The 24385-nt window shown below is 35.6% G+C and overlaps 1 protein-coding gene and 1 pseudogene across 1 annotated transcript in view; one reads left to right on the top strand and one right to left on the bottom strand.

The window, feature by feature from the left end:
* Window positions 1–201: 201 nt before the first annotated feature.
* The window catches only part of FAM81B (family with sequence similarity 81 member B), a 65418-nt gene continuing 41234 nt past the window's right edge, over window positions 202–24385 (bottom strand). The window contains 5 exon segments of the mRNA XM_015590342.1: window positions 202–335; window positions 1992–2187; window positions 3757–3892; window positions 11459–11565; window positions 17940–18069. Of these exon segments, the coding sequence (XP_015445828.1) occupies window positions 202–335; window positions 1992–2187; window positions 3757–3892; window positions 11459–11565; window positions 17940–18069 (703 nt within the window).
* On the top strand, window positions 16476–16594 carry LOC112480720 (annotated as a pseudogene).

Raw genomic sequence — 24385 nt, 5'->3', positions numbered from 1 at the left:
TTTTTTCATTAATAAATTAATGAAAACCTCACAAAGCTTCATTGCTTTATTTGTGTTTCTGGTACATTCATCTCCTTAAAAAGGTGGTAAGAAATACAGAGACATTTGAAGTATTAAATATCCCAGAGATATTAAATTTCTTCCCAACTTTTACCAACAAACCCTTCATTGACTGGTGAAAAAGAGGATGACAGGAAAGTTTTATACTTCCTGGAGTTCCACTATCTTACGCTGTAATTTCTTTAGGTCTTTCTGTACTTTATATTTCTCAAGATCCATCTTCGTTTTCTGTATTTGTTGGAGAGAGCTGAGAGAGTCATGAATCGATTTAAATCCTGGAAGAGGATATGAGAATAGGTAAACTCAAATTCAACAGTGCATTGGAACTTCTAATTTTGCAAAACTTGTTAATCAGCAAACCTGCCATAATTGATCGTCTTTTAATTCAAAGCACATTAAATTTTACTAAGACCAGTCTAAAAATATATAATTCATTTCTCGTATGTTATGAGGATTCATTAGCAATAGTGTTTCAACTTGTATCTGGCTTCATTGTTTAATTCAATTCCTTTCCTTCCTCTTCTCCCAAATATAGTGCATAATGAAATGATTCTATATTTCGAGAGAAATTTAAACTATTTTCTTCTTTCTGTATACTTTGACAATAGATCTCTTTTTATTCTTGTTACCAAACTGAAAGTAAGGACCACAGATGAGACTTTAAACTTTCTCTAAAATTAACCTGTTTGAGGGACCTAAAGAGTGACCACCAGCGGCTACCCCTCACCTGCCCTCCAGCACTTTGTGTCTCTTTATGCAAGTCTAGTCATTCGTGACCACAGACCTGCCAGATCTGAGGCTTCTTAGGGTACAGCCCATTTCTTAGTCACCAGAGCCTGTCACATTTTTAATAAAGGTGTGAAGGAGCAAATCGTTAATTTGGAGTCTGGTTTACTAAACTCCCACTTAGTAAAATTCAGAGACATATATGTTGTAAAATTATCTTCAGCTCATCCCATGGTTGTACTGCTGGAAATGAATAAAATTAAACTTCAGGTAGTAAGTAGAAAGCAGGGCCCTAAAAGAAAGGCCAGTAAGTTTGGGACATGATTCCTAGCAGATAATTTGTCATTTTGATTTGGCAGTGAGAGTTCGGGGTGGAGGTGGTGAGGGTCAGATTTCCAGGCAGCGAATATTACTTATGTGCTAGCGACATCTAGCAGAATGAGACCATGATGTCTTTCCAAAACACCTTCAAGGCATCTTTATACAGAACCAAGATTTAGTAGAATTTACATGCAATTTTCTGACATCAGGAGGACAGAGTATGAGTTAGGGCTTTCCCTAATAAAGGAACCTTCTGATTCCTGGTAATTATCTGAGAATTGTGACTCTGAGGCATATGGCTGCTCCACAATACCTAGTCCTCTGCCCATCTCTTTGACAAATTAGGTGAGCCTTTCAAATGAATCTGCTTTGATGTTCGCTCAGCTTAACACTGCTGCAGTTAGCCCCCTTAAGAAGGAAGGCAGTCATTTTACTGGACTCTGTGAACTCATCTCTCATTCTTACTTCTAGAGGTCAGGTCTGCGGCCTGACACTTGTCCAGACCCATTACTTGCAGATTCTCTGAGGGGCATTTCATTTAGGCTCCTAATTTCATGACATACCCACAAGTCAGGTCTTGACTATCTCCAAGGACTTTTCAAGTCTAAAATTCCTGACTATGACCTTAGAGAGTAAAAAAAAAAAAAAAATCTTAACAATGGCAAGCTTGTGACGCTGCCAAGTGTGATTGAAGAAAGTAAATGTATTTCCATACCTTCCAGTATGCTGATGTTCTGTGGGATATTTAGAAAAGTTGGATTAAGTACAAAAGGATGTCACTAATGACAAAATCGATTCCTGGCCATTAACTCAAAGTAGAAAACCCTGAGGGACCGGATAGGCATGGATGGATGTTCTTTACTTAATCAAAGGTATCTGCTCACCTGATTGATATTCATTCTGCATTTTCTCTAATTCATCCCAGATTTGCTTTTCCAGTTGGTTCATCTTTTTGGACAGTTTATTTTCTATATGCTTTACTTTGCTTAGTTCTATTGTCTGTTTCTGTGTATTAATGAAATTCTCTAATTTGCTTGAAAGCTGCAGTAATTTTTCTTCCATTTTATGTTCAGACTTTTCCTATAAAAGATAGCACACGATGAAACTCTGCAGACAAAAAAAATCTATGTGGATTTGTATTTTAGCTTATAGGATGTTTTTTAAAAATTCACTTCCATGTTACACATGAAAATTCAAACCAAGCTCCCTTTTATCTAAAACTGCGTTCACAAGTGTAAGAGTTCATCCCTTTGCTTGGCCTTACTCATTTGTAGTTTCTGAAATTCTCTATATTGTGGGAGAGAAGAAAGGGCTGTGGTCTTGCTGAAATGCTTTGAGGATTTGGAATTTTAGCCTAGTGTTTAAAGAAGGGTAGCCAAGGAAGGTGCTTTGGATTCTGTTTGACCCAAGCTCCTTGGACAGGCTCCTAAGTGTTAGATATCCTTATTCCCTGAGCTTCATATCTCCATGTGGACAGACTTCAGCTAGAATAGTGATTCACCTCCTGGTGTTGTCTATTAGAATCACCTGGACCATACACAACCCCCAAAATTCTGATTGAATTGGTCTGTGATGGAGCTCAGGAACTGAGCTAGGCTAAAAGCACTCCAGGTGATTCTAATGTTTAGCAGCCTGAAGCTAATTAGCTTCTCTGCTCCTTCTCTTTCTGCTACAGGGAATGTGAGAGCAAGAGGACTGGGTGGGGTTGGCGTGTTTAGTTCTCCTCTCTTTAGCTCAGCCTGCCTCAGGAATGGGGGATTTCAGTCTCTGTTTTCCTTGTGGTGGAGTGCTTCTGCCTGCAGGTGACCTTGTGGTCATCTAGTGCCGCCTAGGACTGGTGGAGGAGTCTGCCTAAACCAGGTAGGAGACCCAGCAGGCCCACTGGGCTGCAGATCTGACTGCACATAATTCAGAAGCCTTATCAGTGCTAAAGCTGTAATGTTTGTCTCCCTCTTTTGGATCATGTCTCTATCAGTTGTTTACAGACCCAGGTGGGGAGACAGCATTATTTACTGGGTTGCCTAAATCCCCACTACCGAAGTTCTAGAAATACATGTGTCACCTACAAGATTGGTAGTCACTGAGGACACCGATGGCCCAGATCTGCTCTCCTGTCGGGGCTCAGCAGTGTGGCCGCTGTGCTGGCTGCCATTGACTGTAGTCTCACCCCAAAGCTGGGGCTTTTCTCTACTAGGTCTAATCTGGAAAGGGAGTTTTGAAAACTTTTGCTCTGCTAACGAATCTCAGAGAGGTAAAATGCCTTGTCTAAGGCAAAAATTTTCAGGCTTTATTGTATCTAAGCATCACTCAGGGAGCTTGTCTAGAAGCGCAGATTCCCAGCCCCTGGAAGGTCTGATGCCTCAGCTGTGGGTTGAGACAAGGAATCTGTATTTTTAAAAGCTGTCTTTCGGTTATTCTGGTATGGGTAGAGCACATTCTGGGAAATGTGGGTTCACAGGGTTGGGGAGCAGCAAACAGGACCAGAAGATGGGCCTCTGGTTTCCTCTTCTGGTGCCAAAACAAAGTAAGTTACTGACACAGTGAAGGTTGCTGTGAATATTGAAGTGTGATTTTCGAGACCTTACTCATGGCTCAGCTCCAGACAGTGACCACTTAGCACTCTGCTCCATGAGGAACAGAACTCCTTACCAGTTTCTCCTGAAGGAGCTTCAGAGACAGGTTTATATGGCTGAGCTGCTCTTTTTCGAATTTGATGAACTGGTTTCTTGTCCATTTTTGATTATTCTCAACTTCTTCATACAGATTATTTGAGAGTGAATTAAATCTAAGGGAAAAAATAGTTTGTTCTGTTTTAATAAGTAACTTTAAACATAAAACCAAAATTTTAGTATTGAAAAAGCCTGCAGTTTTTTTCCGATGATGAGGCTCAGTGTGTCTAGCAAGTACTTAGGGGTGATGTGAAGGTGAGGGAGCACATTCTGGGTTCCTGTCCTGAGCTTGTGTTCAGCTTTGCTGCTGATAGCACCCCTTCTCACATCCTAAAGGAAGTATACACACCGTGACAGAGACAGCCACACAGAGACACATGTGTCACCCATGCAGATTTCCTCTCAGGGCCCTGGGTGCATTGCCAGTGTGTGGAAGAAATACTTCAATAAGACACTTGGGGTGAGGAGTATTACTCTATGTAGGGGTTGGCAACGTTTTTCTGTAAAGGGTTACAGTAAATATTTTGGGCTTAGCAGGTCATACGGTCTCTGCTGCAACCGCTCAATGCTGTCCTTGCAGTGGGAAAGCAGCCACAGATGATACAAATTAGCAAAGAATAAATAAGTCATAAACAAATGAGGATGGTTGTGATCTAATCTAACTATATACACTGAAATTTAAATTTCAGCTATTCACAGTCATGAAATATATTTAAATTTTTATTTAAATATTATTAGTGTGAAAAACATTTTTAGCTGTGGGCTGATTGGGTCAGGGTGGTAGTTTGCGGAATCTCTGATCTACAAGGGCCACTACGGGTGTGGGAGAGGAGCTGGGCCAGAGAGAATCTGCACTGTCTAATTGAGAGAAAAGTTAGAGGTGGGAAGGGAGAAGGAAGAGAGCCCCAAAGGGCTTTGGGGAAGCAGGGTGTCGTTGGTTGTCTTTTCTGTCTCAGGTGGAATCTTCAGTAAAGTCTCCATTGCCACCAATGGTTTTCTGTGAGTGGCTTCTTTGGAGGTGGGGGAAGGCCTTAAAGAGGTGCTAAGTTACTCATATGGGGGAAAAACAGAAATAATAGGCACAGGTTACAGGAAGGGACTGCTGGCATCAAGATGATGCACCAGAGGCATATTAAATAACAGAGAATGAAGGATTTTTAAACATGGAAGTGAATGTTATTACAGAGATTTGAAAGGTTATTAAGTTACTTATATTATCAATTTGAAAAGTCATTGTAGAGTGGCTGAGGGTTTGAGCAGAAAGGGGAATCAACATCTGGAATGACTAAGAAATATGGAACTGAGAAGAGATGGGATGAGGGATGGGGACAGGCGAATGGTTTCTGTATGTCTTCTGCATATGACTTGCTCATGGTAAGATGTCAATTTCTAATTCCTTCTTTGAATAGGCAAGATATTACATTGGCTGGAACAATGATGTTGATATTGGAAATAGATTACTTTCTGGCTTGAAATAACAATTGCTTTAATGTTTTCAGGAAAAATATGCAGATAATTTAGTTTGTGATGTTTACCATTGGAAATTGCTTAAAACATGTTGGACATATACTGTATGTATATACTTCTCTAGCTCAACTAAAAAAGATTTTGGGCTAATAACTGGAAAAGACAAGTTATATGAGGCCATTTCCATTTTTATTTAGACCACAGGGCCTCTAGCAATGTATGGAGACATTTTTTGGTTGTCATAATTGGGAAGCGCTACTGACATGTAGTGGGTAAAGGCCAGGGAAGCTGCTAAACATCCTACAGTGCACAGGACAGCCCCACAACAGGATTATCCAGCCAAAATGCCAATAGTGCCAAGGTCGAGAAACTAGAATTTAGTTGACGAAATCAAGGAATGGGAAAAGTTAATTTTCCTATAGTTATGTTAATGTGTCATAGATAAATTCTGATCTTCATCTCTCTGAATTATTCCTTTTTTTTTTTTTTTTTTTGATGCAGAGAGGGATATTTTTTACATGGAAAGCATACCATGATTCAGGTACTTCAGTGCTGAAGGAAATGAAGTTGATTACTTTTCTTCTTTAGTGTAATTATGATTCCCAAACATCTGTGCTGCTAGCTAACAGCTGTTGGATCTCAGGCAAATAAGCCCCCAACTGAAAGGTGGACAGCATTTTAGCCAACTGTTTGTCTGGAACTCTTCTCCTTAGAATATGCAATGATTCCTGTTCTAACTTCATTCAGATTTATGGTTGAGTACCACCTTATCACAGAAGCTTTTTTTTTTTCGACAACAGTAAAAAAGAGATCAATTTTACTTACTGACACTCCCTATTCCTTTACTTTTCTCCAAAATGCTCATTGCCATGTGATATATACTAATTTGTGTGCTGTTTCCTCCACTAGAACTAAGCTCCATAAAAACAAGGATTTTACTTTGTTAATGGCTGTGAACAATGCCTGGATGTAGAAAGTGCTCGATAAGTAGTTGCTAAATAAATGAATAAATGAGCTCTTTTTTTCTCATTTTTTTTTATTAGGGCTGTTCACAAATAAATCACAGACTTGTCAACCTTTTTAGAGACCTAATCTTTGATTTTATCTTCACTTTCCTGTCTCTGGTGGAAGTATTAACAGTGATGGTTAAGGGGGATGGTAAATACTCAGATAAACATGAGGTAGCTTTACAATTGAGAATCCAGCCTTCACTGCTCACCTTTACTGTGTAAATACGTGAAAGCATTTACTCTAATCACTGATACAGTATTAAAATCCCTCTGAAAGCCAATGTGCTCAAGTCATTTCTCTGGAAGGGCATATCAGAAATTGGAATTCTGAAATTTGGGTAAAGCCATAAAGAATGAACTACTATCCTTTTATTACAAGGTAAAGCCATAAAGAATGAACTACTATCCTTTTATTACAAGGTTTTGCCTGTAATTGGAGACTCACTTGCCTAGTAACAATCAGAAGTCGGACTCTGTCTGTTGGTAGTTTATTAAAATATGAAAGCATTATTTAAAAACATTCTGGAAAGATAAAAAGGATAAAGTAAAATGAAAGTTTATATACATCTTTTTCTTTCCTTAGACTTTTCCCTAACATAATGGACATGATTTACCATGTAAAATTACTTCTCTTAATCATAGAACTTACAGTTAAAATCTCAACAGGATAAATTTCTCTTAGATGATATTCATATTTAATTCCTAAATTCTCTATTCCAGTGGTTACGGAAGTATTTCTATCAGATGTCGATAAATATAGGTATGTTGGTAGATGGATGGATAGATAGATGAATAGATAGGTAGGCAGACAGGTAGGTAGGTAGGTAGATAGCTTTCTTTTTCTTTTTCTCAAAACACAAAAGTCAGACTTTAAAATCCTAGCTAGGGAACTCACTTAGGATAATGTAAAGTATTGGATGGATTTTTAAAAAAATATTTATATTGGTAGAGTCAGGTTAAAATACACTCCAAGGGCAATTATAAAGGAGGAAGTTACAAAAGAGAAAAAGAAAATGTGAGAGATGTATAAACACAGCCGAGCCCAGGGCCGAGAGCTGTATGGAGACTGTGGTGAGGACGGAGGACACTGCTTGGAGCAAACATCCTCGTGAACACCCTGGTTATGGCTGATGGACATAAATGAGGACATAGCTCCATCCTGGGCTAATTTTGTCAGTTCACTTATGTCTCAAATCCCCTGTCTTGCATTCAACAACCTGTTGAATGAACTTTTCTAGAAGACATGAAAATTTTGAATTCTTGGAAACTGTTACTATTAACAGGCTCTCAGAATTTAGATAGTGGCTTTAACCAAATGTGACTATAAGAAGATTTAGTGCACTTTGATGGGCTGATAAACAGAAGATATTTTCATTTTTTTTCTGATCATATTTCAATAGTGCTTTAGACAATTTACTATTTCTTTGGAGAATGAGTCTATAAGATTTTGTTTCATACCAGAAGCAAAAAATTTCAAGAAATATTTTTTTCTGCTAAGTTTATACCTATACCCCTTAAACTAATTTCTTCTTAATGCTCTGTGATTTCTAGTTAGTGACATTAATTATTAAGCAATTCCAACTCCCCTCTGATAAGAAGACTTGTTTCTTGGTCATTCCAAATTGTACGTGAATTTAAATCCCAACATCTTCATAGCCTCGTATCTTCATAGTTTAAAGCAGGTGTGATCTTTCATTTCCCTAAATTTCTTAGCACATTAGTAACAAGTTGAATCATGAGATAAAGGCATCATGGATTAACAAAAATAATCTGAGATTGGAGTCAGACACTCTCTAGCTGTTTGACTTTAGGCAAAGTACTTAATCTCCATGATTATAAATTTACTCTTCTTTAAAAATGGAGAGAAGACCCACCCAATGGAGTTGGGTGCTCTTGAACATATCATGAGCGCTTAGTGATTGGTAGGCATTTACAAATGACAATTACTATTTCTGCCTTCTGATATCTCATTTAACATTGTCTTTTATTTTACCTGTGTTTAGCTTCTCACTTATTTATGCATTTTTCTCCACAATCGTATGTAGCTATAATTGTCTTTGAATATTCCAAAATAGGGCTTACATATTATAGGTGCTCAAAACATTCATTCACTCATTCATTCATTCATTGGCTTCTATTTGTGTCTAAATAAGGAGAGCTGAAGATACAAAGACGGATGAGACATGTCCTTGCCTTGGATAGTTTGTAACTTTCTACTATAGTAGCACTGTCAAAGTTTTGCTGTAAGATTCGAGCCTATGTATTTGCTTCATTGACCAAATACCTTTTATTATGAATTGCTATGAACTAGACAGCATCAGCAGCAAGAGCTATCTAGGGGAGAGACAGGTAGGTGCTGCCTCTGCCAAACTCTTACTAAAAGGCAGCTGTGTTTTATGATGGCCAAAACTTGCTCTATAAGCACTAAGTTGTTGGCTTAGGTCATTATTTAGCTAAATATCTGACTAAGATTCTTTTGGAAAAAGAAGGCTCAATGCAGGGGTTCAAATTACAGAGCCTGTGTGTCATATTTGTCAGGTCTAGTGAGCAGCATCAAAGTCCCAGGAATTCACTAACAAACCCTCAGACAATATTGTGGCTTTTAAGTTCAATAAAATATGTTTAGTTGACCATTACATTTGTTAAAGTTTCTAAATGGGAAAATTGCTCAGTTAAACTTACCCTTTAAAGTCATTAAAAAGCTTTTAATCTCTTTGAGCAGAGACAATTGTTTAAAGAAAAAGGCAAAGCAAATTCTACACACCATCTACTTTGATTTAGTAAGTGCTCTGTTGAAGGAAAAAAAAAGAAGCTCTACCAGCCTTTCTCTTTGAGGAAAATACATTTGCAATACATATCTCAGTAAAAGGGTTAATATCCCTGATGTGAAGGAATCCTATACATTGATAAAAAATGATGACAATCACATTACAAAATTTTACAAATGATAAAAATTCAAATGGTGAAGGGAATGCAAATGAAAAGAGATGCTATTTTTATTCCTTTAATTGGCAAATATTAAAAAGAAAACATTCAGTGCTGGTAAGAATGTTGAGAAAGCTCTTACACACTGCTAGTGGGAGTGTAAATTGTTACATTTTTAGAAATATATAAAATTAATAAATACATAAACTTTAGAACTAGGAATCTTGCCTTTAGAAATAAAAGAACCTAAATCTAAGGTTATCTAAGGACATGCACAAGACAATTTTTTGTTTGTGTAAACTGGAAGGAAACTATTTCTCGATAAGATAAATGGTTGAATTAATTATTGCATGTCTGTAAATTAAAATATTATGCAGCTATAAAAAATAATGTTAGAATAATATTCACTGATCTAGAGAGATATCCAAGATGCAGTTGAAAAACAAATGATTGAGTAACGTATATAGGATTTGCTTTAAAAATTTATGCATATAATGTGTGAAATATATATAATTATATGTGTATATATATAATATACATGTTACATATAAATGTATATATAAACGTGTAGATATATGTATACACACACAAGTTTCTCTTTCTTTTACATGTTTATATTAACAAGGAGGAAAATGTTGAAGGATAAGTCCCTGGAGTTAACATTGGTTACAATAGGAAGCTGGGATGCTGACCTTTTTTTTTTTCATCTATCTTTTATTTTGTTTGTTACAATTAATGCATATTACTTTTTAATTTAAAAAACGAAGAAAGTTTTAAAAAGAGTCAATTGTGTAATTCAATGACTTATTAGAACTCATAAATAATTGCCTGGGGAAAAATCTGGTTTACTTACTATAATTACCTATTATAATACTAAAGAAATTTTAAGAGTTCATTATTTCAAGTAAAAAAAAAAAAAGATTCAAGTTTATACTATAACGAAAGTGCCCAGATTCAGATTTAACTATTTAGATTGACTATAAGTCAATTTCCTACAAGATTGAAGATGGAAAACGTACACAGCATCATCAATAAAGCAGTTAGCACTAGATCTTAAACATTTCCTTTACCTCTCTTTTCTATTTATTAATATACTTCATCTCTTTAAGTTAGTCTTCCATTTCAGATTATAAGTCCAATTTCTGTCCCAATAAAATCAATTCTTAAGCTGTCCTTTTGAAACAATTTACCTTCTCCTTTGAACATTTTTTGTAATCTTAATTCAAAGCTAAAAGGATTAGATGAAGAACCACACAGATATTTATTGAGCATTCTCATTGTGCTAGAATTTAAGAACCTAGATGTGCTTTTTTAGAGTAAGAATAAAGTGAGTATTTTCTGTTTACTCAATATATTTCTTGGAGTTTTAATGACTACTGTTTTTCATCACGTATTTCCCAATTTAACATCTCTGAAATTGGGAGGCGTCTTAAAATAATCATGTGCTATGGTTTAATTGTTAGCTTCATGTCTTATAGGTACAAAAATATAATGTTACATACATCTTATAGTCAGTGTACTTAGATTTCATGAAATATGGTAGAAATGGGGAGAAATGAAGAAAGCAAAATATTATCAGAATACTAGATTTGACTGAGGCATTAAACCCAAGCAATGAGGGACAGAGAAGAAAAAGAACAGGGGTAGAAGAAGTAAGGTGGTATCATCCAAGTGACTAGAATGTTCTTTTGCCTGCACCAGGAACCCGGGAAATAGTGGTCATTTAAACAAGAAAGGAAGATTTGAGGATAAGGAAGCGGTAATTTGAATGTTTGAAGTCTTGTCTCCTTCATGGCTTTCTCCACTGCATAGGGGAAAACTGAATTTAAGATGGGATAGAGACTAGTCTTAAAAATGGATAATGTAAAGGAGCAAGTAGAGGATCTTAGAAAAAATCTTAGGAAAAGTTTTTAAGAAAAGCTTTTGTAATCAAAGGTGTTTTAAGTGTTATTTATAATCTTGTGGAATCAACGTATATTCAATAGTGCTTTACATTGTGGCATTTTAAAATATAATTGATAAGTTAAAATTTCTCTATAAGAAAGATCTGAATGAGTAATCAATTCATTTGAGATATGCAGACAGAGAATGACAAAATTAATATATTTTATTATGAATATTGCATAAATTACTGTAGAATATGCTGAACATCAGTTCGTTGCTTTATTTCTTGGCCAGATTCATATTCCTGAGACAGGTTTTTATTTAATGCCAATGCTTTCATTAGGCAAAACTTTTTGAAATGCATTTAACAGAATTAAAAATCTTCCATTCACTTACTTGAACTCCAAAAGATTCATTTCATGGCGATAATCCCCCTGGACCATCTTTAAATTTGAAATTTGCTCAGAATTGGAAGCCTCTATTTTTCCTAAGAGCTGCATTACCTAATGAAAGTACAAAAGGGAACTTTTTGTGTATGTGAACAAAATCACTAGCACTTACATTAATTATACTTTTTTTCTAAAGAAGTCAGAAAATAGGCTTGAGCCTAAAACATGTTCGCATTTAAAAACAAGTTTTTTTCAAAGGAATGATTCAATAGTTATAGAACTATCAGGGATAGAATAATAGAGTAATGTTCCTTTCTGCTGTCTATAATATTCTTTTGATAGTAGGCTACCTAATGAAGTAACAAAAACATTCTTTGACATTTGTTTGTTAATTTGTTAATTTGATTATTTACTTTCTGTCTTCCCACTATATCCTCTATCACCATTATACCCTCAGTGCACATCAGATGGCCAATGGTAAATGCTCACCAAATACTTATTGAATAAATGTTTAAATGCACAGTTAGGCTCTGAGAAAAACACAATAGAGTGGCCTAATATTAGGCCTCAGGAATTTCCAGGTAGAATTCTGACATGAGCACAAGCAAATCCCAAGTGAAATGACTTAGGGCACGTAAAGGTAGGAAAAACTAAGTTTTACTGCTCAGAGTTAGGATAAGAGTGTGTTTTCCACATTGCCAGAAACATTGAGGAAGTTCCTTAAGGTACCGGATTGGAAAATAGTTGCAGAGTTACAGCACATAATCAAGACTAAACCAACTAACATCAAGGGGAATGAAACCAAACGATTGGCTTTGGCCAAACAATTCAGGTCCTAAAACAAATGGTCATATGGAGGAGAGTGGACACTTAACAAAATCAGAGCTCTCTTGGAAAAAGAGGTGAATAATGGAAGGGTTTGAATAGATTAATATTTGGTGGGCAACCAGTAACACATGAATGGCTATTTACAGGAGGTACGCTTAAGGCAGGATTGCTTTAATAATAAAATAATAGACAAATCCATTCCTGGCAAAAGTGAGGAAAAAGAAAGCAGGCAGAGCAATATTGTTAGATAAAAATGTTCAAGGCAAAATATGTTAAATGGGCAAAGATGGTCATTCTTATAGATGAAGAGTGGAATCCACAGTGAAAAATTAAGAGTTTTGAACCTTAATTTACTTTATATATTGAACTGAAAAGAAATAGCTATAGAATTGCAAGGATGCCCTGATTTTTCTTCAGAACATATAGAATTATAAAGATGAACTAATGGAGACAATATAGTAGTGATTTTAAATGACTTCTCCTGACTACTGGTCAAATAAGTAAAATATAAGTTAAGGATATAGGAAGATATGAAAATATAAAATTTATTTATTATATATACCAAACAATCTATCTTGCTAACAGCAAACATTCATTCTTTCCCAGTGCCCATAGAGCTTCGCAACAAGTAAGCACACGCATGACTATAAACTCTCAAATTATTCTAAAAAGCAGGAAAAACTCTGATTATAACTCTAAGTACACTGCTCTAAAGCTTGTTAAAAGTATAAAGAAACAAAAATCTAACCATTTGAGTAAACACTTTTAATTCTATCACTTATTTCCAGTGTTTCACATGAAAATGTGCCTCCCAGATCTTCTACTATGAGGAAAGAGCATAATTGGCCAAAGATCTTGATATTTGAGCTCAAAATCGATCACCATATTTCCCACTGGCTTCTCCCAGCCGATGTCTGAGTAATATCTTTGATGAGTGACTTCGGCTCAAGGAACTTGGTGAAACTTTGTTAGAATAGAATTTCAATCTCAGACTTTCCTTCTCTGCCTTTTTCACAGGAGTCAGTTCTGTATTGCAGTCTGATGGCTCTCTTCATCTCCTCCGGTCTCCTCCCCATTTTCCTTCACAGTTTTTTCCCTCAAGTATCTTGCACATCTAATTTCTTTATTGCATTTGCTTCTCAAAGGGCTAATGCAAGTGTCAAAGAATAAATTAATTCTGCAATTACAATTTACTTAGAAAAGGACAATGAAAACATTACATATCAAAAAAACACAACCACATCTATAATCAGAGATAAATTTTGTGACATTAAATGTTTCCATAATTATAGAAGACAGAATGAAGCTATGTATACTATTTATTTCACAAAATTAAAAAGAAAGAATAACAAACCTAACCAAAGGAAAGTAGGATAAAGAAATTGATAAATTGGAGTAGGCAGAACAGCTGTCATCCTTGAAACCCGTGTTATGCTGTCTTAGATGGCCAAAGGGATTTGCAACTGTAATTAAGTTTACAGACCTTGAAGTAGGGACATTATCTTGTTTTATCTAAGTTGGCCTAGTCTAATTACATGAACCCCTAAAAGCAGAGAACTTTCTTTAGCTGGAGCCGGAGGCAGCTAATATATTTCAAAACTTGAGTGAAATAGATATTTTTCTGAGAAAAAGTAACTTACTAATGCTGACCCTTGAATATATAGAATGTTTGAACAGACCAATTTCCATAGAAAAAAACTGAGCAAATATATCAAAGGACTACTTCCTCCACCAAAACATCAGGCCCAGAGAGTTTCAGAGGCAAAGTTACCAAATTTTTAAAGAATAGAAAATTATAGTACTCTTTACATTGATTCGGAGTGTAGAAAAAGAAGAGAAACTTTCAAATTATTTCCTGAAGCCAGCGCAACATTGATTCTAAAATCTGAAAAAATTGTACACACATATAAAAAGATAAGATTAATCTTATTTATAATCATTGATGCAAAAATTTAAAATAAAAGATTAGCAAACAGTATCCAGCAGCACACATACAAACCACACACCTACACGCACACAGACAAACACATTATAATCAAGTGCAATTTATTTTTTAAAAGGAGGGATAGTTTAATAGTAGGAAATGTATCAATACAAATAATTATTCTGGTAAAACTCAGGAGAAAACTCACATGATTATCTCCACAAATGCTGAAAGGCATTTGACAAACATTCCTAATTATTTCTGATTAAAAAAAAACAACAACAGTAAAATAGGAATAGTTGCATATTAAACATGTTTATTGAGGATAAGGGACACACTGGCGGCCTTTCTTTTAAAGTCAGGAACAAGAGCAGGCTGCCCTCTTCATGGCACTACTATTTAATATTATACTGGGGTTATTAATCAAAGTGATTAGAAAAGGGAGAGAAATTATGTGTGTGAAAATGGAAAAAGATGAGGTAAAATTATTTTAAAATGTGATTATGTGCCTGAAAAAAACATGAAAAATTACTAGTGTCGAGAACAGAATTCACTAAGTTAGTGGAATATAAAATTAACAGTCTTCATGATATAGCAACTAGTCAGAAGATATAATGAAACTCCCACCACAATAAACTAAAGCCAGAAAAGGTAACAAAATATCAAAATATATTTAAGAAGAAATGATGTCAAAACTATATGAGGAAAATTTGAAACCATCCCTAAAGGATATAAAAGCAAACCTGAACAGTGGGAAGCACATGATGTTATTGGATACTCATAACATTCAGCATTGACTATGTCAATGTTAAAGTTAATTTATAAATTTAACACACTTTTAATAAATTTAAAGCCGAGTTTATTTGTTAATTTATTTGCTGGAACTGGATAGATTGATTTAAAAATCACATATGAAAACAATTATCACCAAAAAAAGGGAGGGTGGGGAAAGCAATGAAAGAGACTAGCCCTACTAGTAAAAATACTATGAGGCTTCAATACTATAATAATTAAGACATATCCTATACTAGGAAAACCTCCAAATAGATCAAGGATTTAAATGTAACCAATAAAGCACTGAAAATGACAAGAAAATATGAGCAATTCTTTTAAGTCTTTCTAACTGTGACTCAAAATTCCAGAAGCCACAAACAAAATGACGGATAAATTCACCTACAAATAGAGAACATATGCATGTCAAAAGACAAATGACAAACTGGGAAAATGTATTTGCAGCTCATATCATAGAGAAAATGTTCTTCTCCCTAACATATAAAGAGCTCCTGCAAATTGAGAAGAAAAAGAAAAATAGGCCAATAGGGAAATGGATAAAAGACATGAACAGACTACTCACTGAAAAAGAAATATAAATAGCTCTTAAATATAAGAAGATTCTCAACCTCATTCATAATAAGAAAGGTAATTACACAGAGATGCTGTCTTTTTCCTATAAGAATGGCAAATTTCAAAAGTCAAACACTCATTTGTGAGGCAATGGGGATGTAGGACAATTCAGTTGCTTGTGGGTGTGTAGTATGCTAGAAGTCCTACAGGGAACAAGATCTTTCAAAATAACAAACATGTACCTTTGACCCAGCAATCTCATTTCTGGTATTTATCCTACAGACACACACGTACACGGAAAATGCTATAAATGCAAGGTTACATTGCAGTATTGTTCGAAAGAGTAAAATATTGAAAAGAACCAAATGTCCATCATTAGAGATTGGTTAAATGAACTGTTATACACAGAAAAAGGGTATGCAGTTGTTAAACAAATGAATACGGAAGCTCTCCATGTCTTGATATGGTGGATCTCCAGCATATGTTTGTTTAGGTAGATGCATTGTACCTAGATATATTGTAACATATACAATACGCTATTCCTTTGTGTAATAAAGGGGAAAATAAGACTACATATTTGCATTTGTTTGTATCTGCATAAAGATATACCAAAATGATCCACAATTGACTGGTAAAAATGGTTATCTATAAGAGGCATGAAAGAATGTGATAATTAGTGACAAAAGTGGGAGTGAAAATTCTCAGGGCATATTATTTTACATAATTTCGATTCTTGGATCATATGTATACATTACCTGTTTTTTTTTTAAAAAAAAAAAACAGAAGAAACTTTATAGTCCAATGTCACTCTTGAATTTAGATACAAAATAAAGTATTACACAATAGCTACGTAGCTTTCATTACAGAAATTCAAGAATGTTTCAGTATTGGAAAATGTATTAACATAGCACATTAGAAACTCAAAGAGGTCTATGACCATGCTACCCTGAACAAGCCTGATCCCATCTGATCTTGGAAGGTAAGCAGGGTCAGGCCTGGTTAGTACTTGGATAGGAGACCACCTAGGAAGACCAGGTGCTATAGGCATAAAAAATTAAAAAGTAAGGGATTGTAAGCTGACAAGGTCCTTGAAATCTGTGAGGTCGACCAAGGGTTGCCTCGCCTAAAAATAAAATAAAATAGCCAAAGAAGTAAATAAACAAGCAAAAACTCAAATCAAAAAACAAGATGGTGATGTAGGCACTCATTGATGTCTAAAAAGCATTCAATAAAACTAAATGTTCAGTCCTACAAAAACTAAGTAAAGTAGGAATTGATGGATAATTCCTTTACATGATTAAAAATATATCAAATCAACACCCAACAGCATAGTCAGGAACCAGATAAGTTTGCCTTCTATGATAACTTTTATTTAACAGTGTTCTAGAAGTTCTAGCCAAGACCTTAGGAAAAAAGTAATGAGGTATTATATCAGAAAACTGGAGATAAAATTGTCATAATTTGTTGTCGATATGATTGAGTACCTTGAAAAACTAAGAGAATCAACCTAGAAACTATTAGGACTAATTAGATGGGTGCATAGGAGGATGAACAAGCGGAGCCTCACGGGACTGGAGAAAACTGTGCCCCGTGAACCTCTGCTCTTGATAAACTGGCTTCCAGAAACAAATCACCAAACACCAAACTTTACTTCCCCAGTTCCCAAAGGATTTCCACTTTGTTCTGCCCAAAGGACTTCAAAAGAAATGTGCTTGTTTCACATAAGGCATGAGACAAGGTGGGACACAGAAGACTTTGCATTTGTGCTTTTAGTCCAAACACTGGTTTGGAAGATGAGAAAGGGGAGAGACATTTCAAGCAGGAAAGAACCAGGACAGCATGGAGGCCATGCAATATCTTGGATTGAGTGGGGACCTCCCTGCAGCTAGTTCAGTATCACTGGGTATAAAGGACAAGCCATAGGCATAGGAGGTGAACTGAAGAGAGAAGCAGAGGCCAGTATAGAGATGGCCTTTAATACCCAGGCAAATGGTCTTGTATATTATTTTGTAAGAGACATAACCCATTGCAGTGATGTACATGATCAACTCATGTATGTTGGAACTTTAATAACACCTACCCTGAGAAAATCTTTTGTTTATAGTCCTTGGTTCTACAGTCTTTGTGGGGAACCCAGAGAGGAAGGAAGTAATGGCAACAGTGGCATCAAGTGGCATACTTAATTGGGTGGGTGCGTTGAAACACAGGAGGCACTCATTACATATTTGTTGATTGAACTGACAGTATTCATGGTGTATATGCATGAGCTGTTTAAACTTTTTGGAAGAAAAGAGTTCTGTTGAACAATTACCACTTGACTGGGCATGTTGATAAACTATAGGGATCTGACTTCTGGCAGTAACACATAAGCGTTCCATCTATTTTCAGTTACCTTCATATCCAAATTCTTAGAAACAATTTCTAGGGCAGACACGAGCTCTTTAATTGTTTTTTCAATTTGCTGGTGCTCATGCCTGATGAAATGAATGTCTTCAGAAAGCTTCATGATGCTGGAATCACATCTAGTGGTAAGATGGAAATTGTTTGTGAGATCAGTATGTTCATAACATTTTTAATACTATAGTAGGATCTGTGCATTGGTTTGATGCCAAAAGTTCTAAAGTTCTTTGAAAAATGAGTTGGTAGATGTGGGAGAATATACAGAACTCTCCTTCATATTTTTTCTTCTCTTCCTAATGGGAAAGAAACCAAGTCAGATATTAAAACTCTGGCCCAAACCAGAAAAACTGAGTTGGAGTAGATGAAAACATTGGAGTAGAGTTGGAGACTGGGGGAAAATTTTAGATTTTCAGCCTGATATGTTAACTCAGTCATAGGAGTTCCAAAAGATTTTAATGTTTTGAGACTATTTCTGCTTCCTATGGTTAGGCAAAACTGAAATTCTTCTATATCACATTGTAAATCCACTTTTCTCTCATTAGCCTCTTTTCTTGGTTCCCAGATTGTTAATTCTCATCTGCTAGAAAAAAATATCCTAGCCCACCAAAGTCTTTCAACCCATCTTCAAAATACAATTTACATCCTCTTACTCCCAATCAAAACTTCTGCTCTTTGAGTGGTCTCAGTCGAGTATTGTCTTATGTAAGGAAAAAAAAAAAAAATCCACAGTAACATGTGAATGAAGCCTTGGCCTATAAATTGCCTTTAGTATTTTTCGGAAGGAACTCAATGGATATGGGGTAGGAGTTGAAGATTAACCATCTTCCCAGCATGTCAGGGAACCCCACCCCCCTACCACCCCTCATGGCTCTCTTGGGGAAGAGCAGATTACCTATTGTATTGATCATAAGTTTCAGGGTTCCTTCAAAACCCTTAGTAGCTGCCTTGAATAATGTTACTTCATACGGTTATTGAAGGATGAATGGAGGTAATGAATGCAAAGCGCTTAGCCAGTGCCTCACAGGGAGGGACCTCCCACACAAGATCAGCAGTTATTATTTACGCTACTTGGCACTTGTCACCTGTTCATTTTCACCTCCCCGCCAACCCAGCCAGCTCATCCCACACTCTGCAGTTAAGGATTAGTGGTTTTCCAAAGCTGCACTCTATATTCCAAAAGGAAGTTTCTCCTTTCCTCCTTTGGAGTGATTTTGTTTCTGTTAAAATAACACAAGTCTATTATAAAAAATTTTCACATACCAAAAGAACAAAGAGGAGAATTGATATCCCGAATTCTACTTTTCAGAAATAATCATTGTTAATGGGTGTCATTGAATTCACCACACACACACACACACACACACACACACACACACACACACACACACACACACACAGATGGGAGGAAGATAGAAATATAATAAACTAATTTTAGAATATTTGTATTGTATATGCCAACTTGGTTAAAAATGTTACATTGAAATTTAATTTAATTTAACTTAAGGAAAGCAAACTGTAGTGAAAAATGAAGAAATTACTGAACTTAAGATATATAGTTCTTTACTACCAGAGATATTTTTTAAAAAGAAGTTATAAAAAGCTATCATAAATTGGAATCATGCTTTTTACACTTACCATTTCAACTTTAGACATTACTTATTGACCATGTGCCAAAAACTGAGGAAATAAATAAGTTTATATACTTGTTCTTTAACAGTTTTTGTTCATATTTTGTTTTTTTTTAAAATGTCAAGTTACATGACATTTACATTGTTCTATAACCAGATTTCTCACTGTCATTTAATCTTTATTCTATATTTAGAGCCTATATTCATTGACAGTCCTTTTAAACCATGATTTCTTTTCTGAGACTCTTATTTTGATTTATTCCTTGGCTATCCAGATTTTGCCATCCAGATTTCGAAAGAGAGCCTCAAGAATATTGGAATCTTTAAGTTCTTGAGTGCTTGAGAATGTCTGTCTGTTCTCTTATACTTGAAAGATAACTCATTTAACATCACTGGACCACTTTTTCTTTTGTTCAGAACAAGATAGATGTTGCTCCATTCTTTTCTGGCATTGGTTGAAGTGGAGAAGTCCGAGGTGACATTTTATGTGATCTGTTTTGTCTGCCTAGGTATGTCTAATGATTCTTTTTTCTTCTAATGATTCTTTATTCTTGATGTTCAGTAACTTCAATCAGGATATCTTGGTATAATTGTTCTTATATTAACTTTTCTGGGGTTAGTTTATTCTTTTGAGCAGCACATTCAAATCTCTGGCAAGAAAGCTTTCTTCTCTTATATCTATGAATACTTTTTTTTTCCTGAATAATTTGTTTTGCTTCTTCAGGAGCTCCTATTAGGTCTATGTGGAATGAATTTTACTGATCTGCCATATACATCATTTCTCTATAAGCATTTTTACATTAAAAACCATTTTCTTTTTGTCTTACATGGTTTGCTCATGCTTGTTTTTTTTTTTAATAACTTATTTCTAGTCATATTTATTCTATTTGGAGGGCTTCTAAAGTAGATTTAATCTCTGTAATATTTTAATTTTTTCTTTCACTATATCCCTGAGCAATTCCAGTTTATCTATCTCCTTTTGTTACCTGAAATCTCTTTTTTTTGTGGGGGGGGCGGGTAAACCCTTTTATCTCATATTTTTATCAAAGTGAAACATGCCTATATTTAAAAGTCAATAATAACAAAAGACTAATAACAGAGTATAGTAGTTTCTTGCTCAGCCTCTCCCTACTTCTCAGTTCCTCTCCTGAGAGGCAAGTGCCCACCTTTACCCACAGTTTTGGAGGTTCCTGTGCAGCCAACGTCTTTTGAGGATTCTTTAGTGTAAAACTAAGTCATTTTCAGCTTATCTCACAGCTTAAAATTGATTTTATTACATCTGTAAGTTAGTTGCCATATGTCCATCTGTCTTCTAGATTCTAAGGTTTCTATGCTAATGTCCCTGGTCTTTGTGGGTTTATGTTTTAAAGAGAAAATCTTTTTACTGTAGATTTAGTGGGGCTTTTGGAAGAAGCAAAATTACATGTAACTGTTCAATCAGCAATATCTGATCTCTTTCTTTTGCTCTTAATTTCTTTGAACCTTTTATTTTAACTCTTCTTGTGTTTTGAGGGTAATTCCTCTCATGAGGTATATTAATCACCCTTATGTTTTTATGTCTATCTCTATCTAGCCTATCTAATCTATCTAATCTCTAATCTATCTAATTTATCTAATCTATCTATGGATGGTGGTGGTGATGATTTTTATGCACAAGCTAGATTCTTCCGAACTACTACTCTTACTTTTTTTAATGATTCTGGCTACCTGCAGAAGATCATTGAGTGGGTGTTTGGTGGAGAGTAGATTATATCCTCTACTCAGGTTTGTCTGAGTAGAAATCTGTTATTTTCTTAGGCCTGGGGGTGGGGAGTGCACATCTCCCCCATTTTATTCTCAAAAACCAGATTGTACATCTCAGAGCAAATCATTAAGTCATAGATTTTCTGTTGTGACACTATCATCTCCTCTCCTTCCTCGTTGTGCTGTACTTCAGCCAGTTTCTCTCAGGTATGAATTGGCAAAGAGAAAGGTCCTAGATGATAACTATCATGATTGCATCTTCAGCTACACCTACCCAGCTGTTCTGTATCACTAATCTGAATCTCTACAGGGACATTTTCTATCTCTCCTATGACCTACCCAAGCCCCTAGGTAATAGTGCTCTATTGAAATTATTTGGCCTATGCCTTTCAGGATGATGACTCTTGATTTGGAGGAAATCATTACGTTTAAGGTCTAAGGAGGACTCTATCACCCCAAACATCACAGACCCACTCTGCTTGGGTTTGACAATTATGGCAGCTTCCATATCATATTAAAGATGGAGTTTCTTTTCTTTTTCTTTTAAACTGGCACTGAGATGTCTCAAGTGAGAGGAGGAAAACTATCTTTGTCCTACTATCTTTAAACAGAAGTCTTCACTCTTAACTTTTTGAAAGCTGGCAATATCCATATCATTATTGTTTTTTCAAAGGATGTGACTTTTGCTTTTAATCACATGTCTACACAATTTGTCATTTTTGTTTTTTTCATATGCAGATCTGCCTTTGGGTCCCAAATAGCCTAAGGTGCCTAGAGGGTTGGCCTCTTCTGGCTGCTGCTACAGATTGCAAGCCAGAGCCATCCCTGCGGGTGCCCTTTACAGACTCAACTTTTCCTTTTTTGCAGTTAAGACTAATCTACTGAATAGAGGAGAGGGTGCGAGAAGCAGGCCAGACAATTTTGAGAACCTCATCTCATTGGAAGTACTTTCTTTTAAACTGCCACTGTAGTGGGGTGGAAAATACAGTGTAAAATTCGAAGCACATTGTAGTTATCAAATATTGAGTTTGATTTATGAAGCAATAAATTGCTAAGAATTATGTTAAAATAATCAATTTCATTTATGCCAAAATGCAAATTGAAATTAAGGTCAATAATTAAAACAATAATTAATCTACCTCAGTTTGTCCATTAGTCAATTGCCTGGTAAAAATACAGAAAAGAAATAGAAGAGGAAAAGTGAATTTAAATCTCATGGCTTTCAGCCAGATTCTGTCTCAGATTACCAAATAGATTGAAGAAAATTTTTATAAAAGAAAGACATTTCAAGGAAAAATAAAACCTTGTCTTCAAACCACTATTTAAGATTGAAGAGGAAGGTAAGTAAGAGACAAGAGAGGAAGATAGATGAATAGGAGGCTCTTGATTTTCATTCCTCCCACAGGTACTCCAAGTAAACAACTATGCACGGGTCAATTTCTTGAGAGAAAATTTCCTTGAGAGAAAGAAACTAGAGACTCCTACACATCAGGCAAATAAGAAAATATCTCTACCAAAATGGGTAGAAAAAGCTGAGACACACTCATGTCATAAACCCCATCCCTGGCGCAGTGCCTTATAATTGGGAGGGAACCCCCAAATCCCAGCTTCTCCCTGAGGAGTGAAGGATTTGGACCACACATCTAGCTCTCCAACTTTTACAACTGTCATTTGAGAGACTGGCTCTGAATTCACCTATCTCTGAGAGTTAGTGGGGTTCAGTTGTGAGTCCCCTGGGAACACAGAAAACAAAGAAGTGATTTTAAATGGCCACAAGATTAAAAAATGGACAAAGGACCTGAACAGACATTTGTTGGAAGATGATATACAAATGGCCAACAGGTTCATGAAAAGATGCTTACTGTCACTAATCATCAGGGAAATGCAAATCAAAACCATGATGAGATACTACCTCGTATATGTTGAGATGGCTATTATCAAGAAATAAAATGTAAGTGTTGGAGCGTATGTGGAGGAAAGGGAACCTTTGTATACTATTGGCAGGAATGTAAATTGGTACAGCCATTACAGAAAACAGCATGGAGGGTTTTCAAAAAACTAATAATAGATAATGTCTAGCAAACCTCCTCTTCTGAAAATATGCCCAAAGGAAATGAAATCAGTACCTGGAAGAAATATCTGTACTCCCATGTTCATTGCAGCAATATTCAAATAGCCAAGCTATGGAAACCACTTAGATATACATTGATGGATGAATGGATAAAGAAATTGTGGTATATGTACACACACAAACACACAGAGGAGTACTTTCAGTCTCATAAAAGATATTGCCATTTAAGACCACATGAACCTGATGGACATTATCATAAGTAAAATATGCTAGGCACAAAGACAAAAACTGCATGATGTCACTTACATGTGGAATATAAAAATGTCAAATACAGAGAAGCAGAGAGTAGAATAGTGGTTAAGGGTAAAGAGGTGAGGGAAATGGGGAGATATTGGTCAAAGGATGTGAAGTTGCAGTTATGTTGGATGAGTAAGACTATAAACCTGATGGTCTAGCAGGACTGAAGAATGGAAATAAGCTGAGAGTAAATTTCAGGAGCCCTCATTACACACAAAAAAGATAACTGTGACAAGATATGTTAATTATATTGACTGTGGTAATCATTTTATGATGTATATGTATATCAAGGCATCATGTTGTGTACCTAAAATATATACAACTTTTTATTTTAAAGAAAAGACAAACCAAAAGAACCAGAGCAGAGTAAAGAGAGTTGAATGTCTTCTTGATATTATGTAGTAGGTGTTATATTTGGTCATTAACACTTCAGAGTGGTTAACAAAATGGAGGTAGAGGTATTCCAGGAGGGAGAGAAGAGGTGCCGGGCAGGAGATGTAGAGATAGGGAGGTGTTTATGGTGAGCCATTCACAAGTCATCTTCGATGTGTCCACCAGAGTGGTCCTGCCATTGTCAATGCCTACAGATTTTTACTGAACTGTATACCATTAATTCTTTTGATTTTAGAAATCTCAAAAGACGTTATTCAAAATTTTATCCATTGGCAGTAAATCCCTTTCCTTAGACTTTAATATGTA

This window comes from Pteropus alecto, unplaced genomic scaffold (assembly GCF_000325575.1).
Source record: "Pteropus alecto unplaced genomic scaffold, ASM32557v1 scaffold20, whole genome shotgun sequence".
NCBI classification, from domain to species: domain Eukaryota; kingdom Metazoa; phylum Chordata; class Mammalia; order Chiroptera; family Pteropodidae; genus Pteropus; species Pteropus alecto.
The sequence above is the reverse complement of the archived record's forward strand: the minus strand, read 5'-3'. Positions and strand labels throughout refer to the sequence as shown.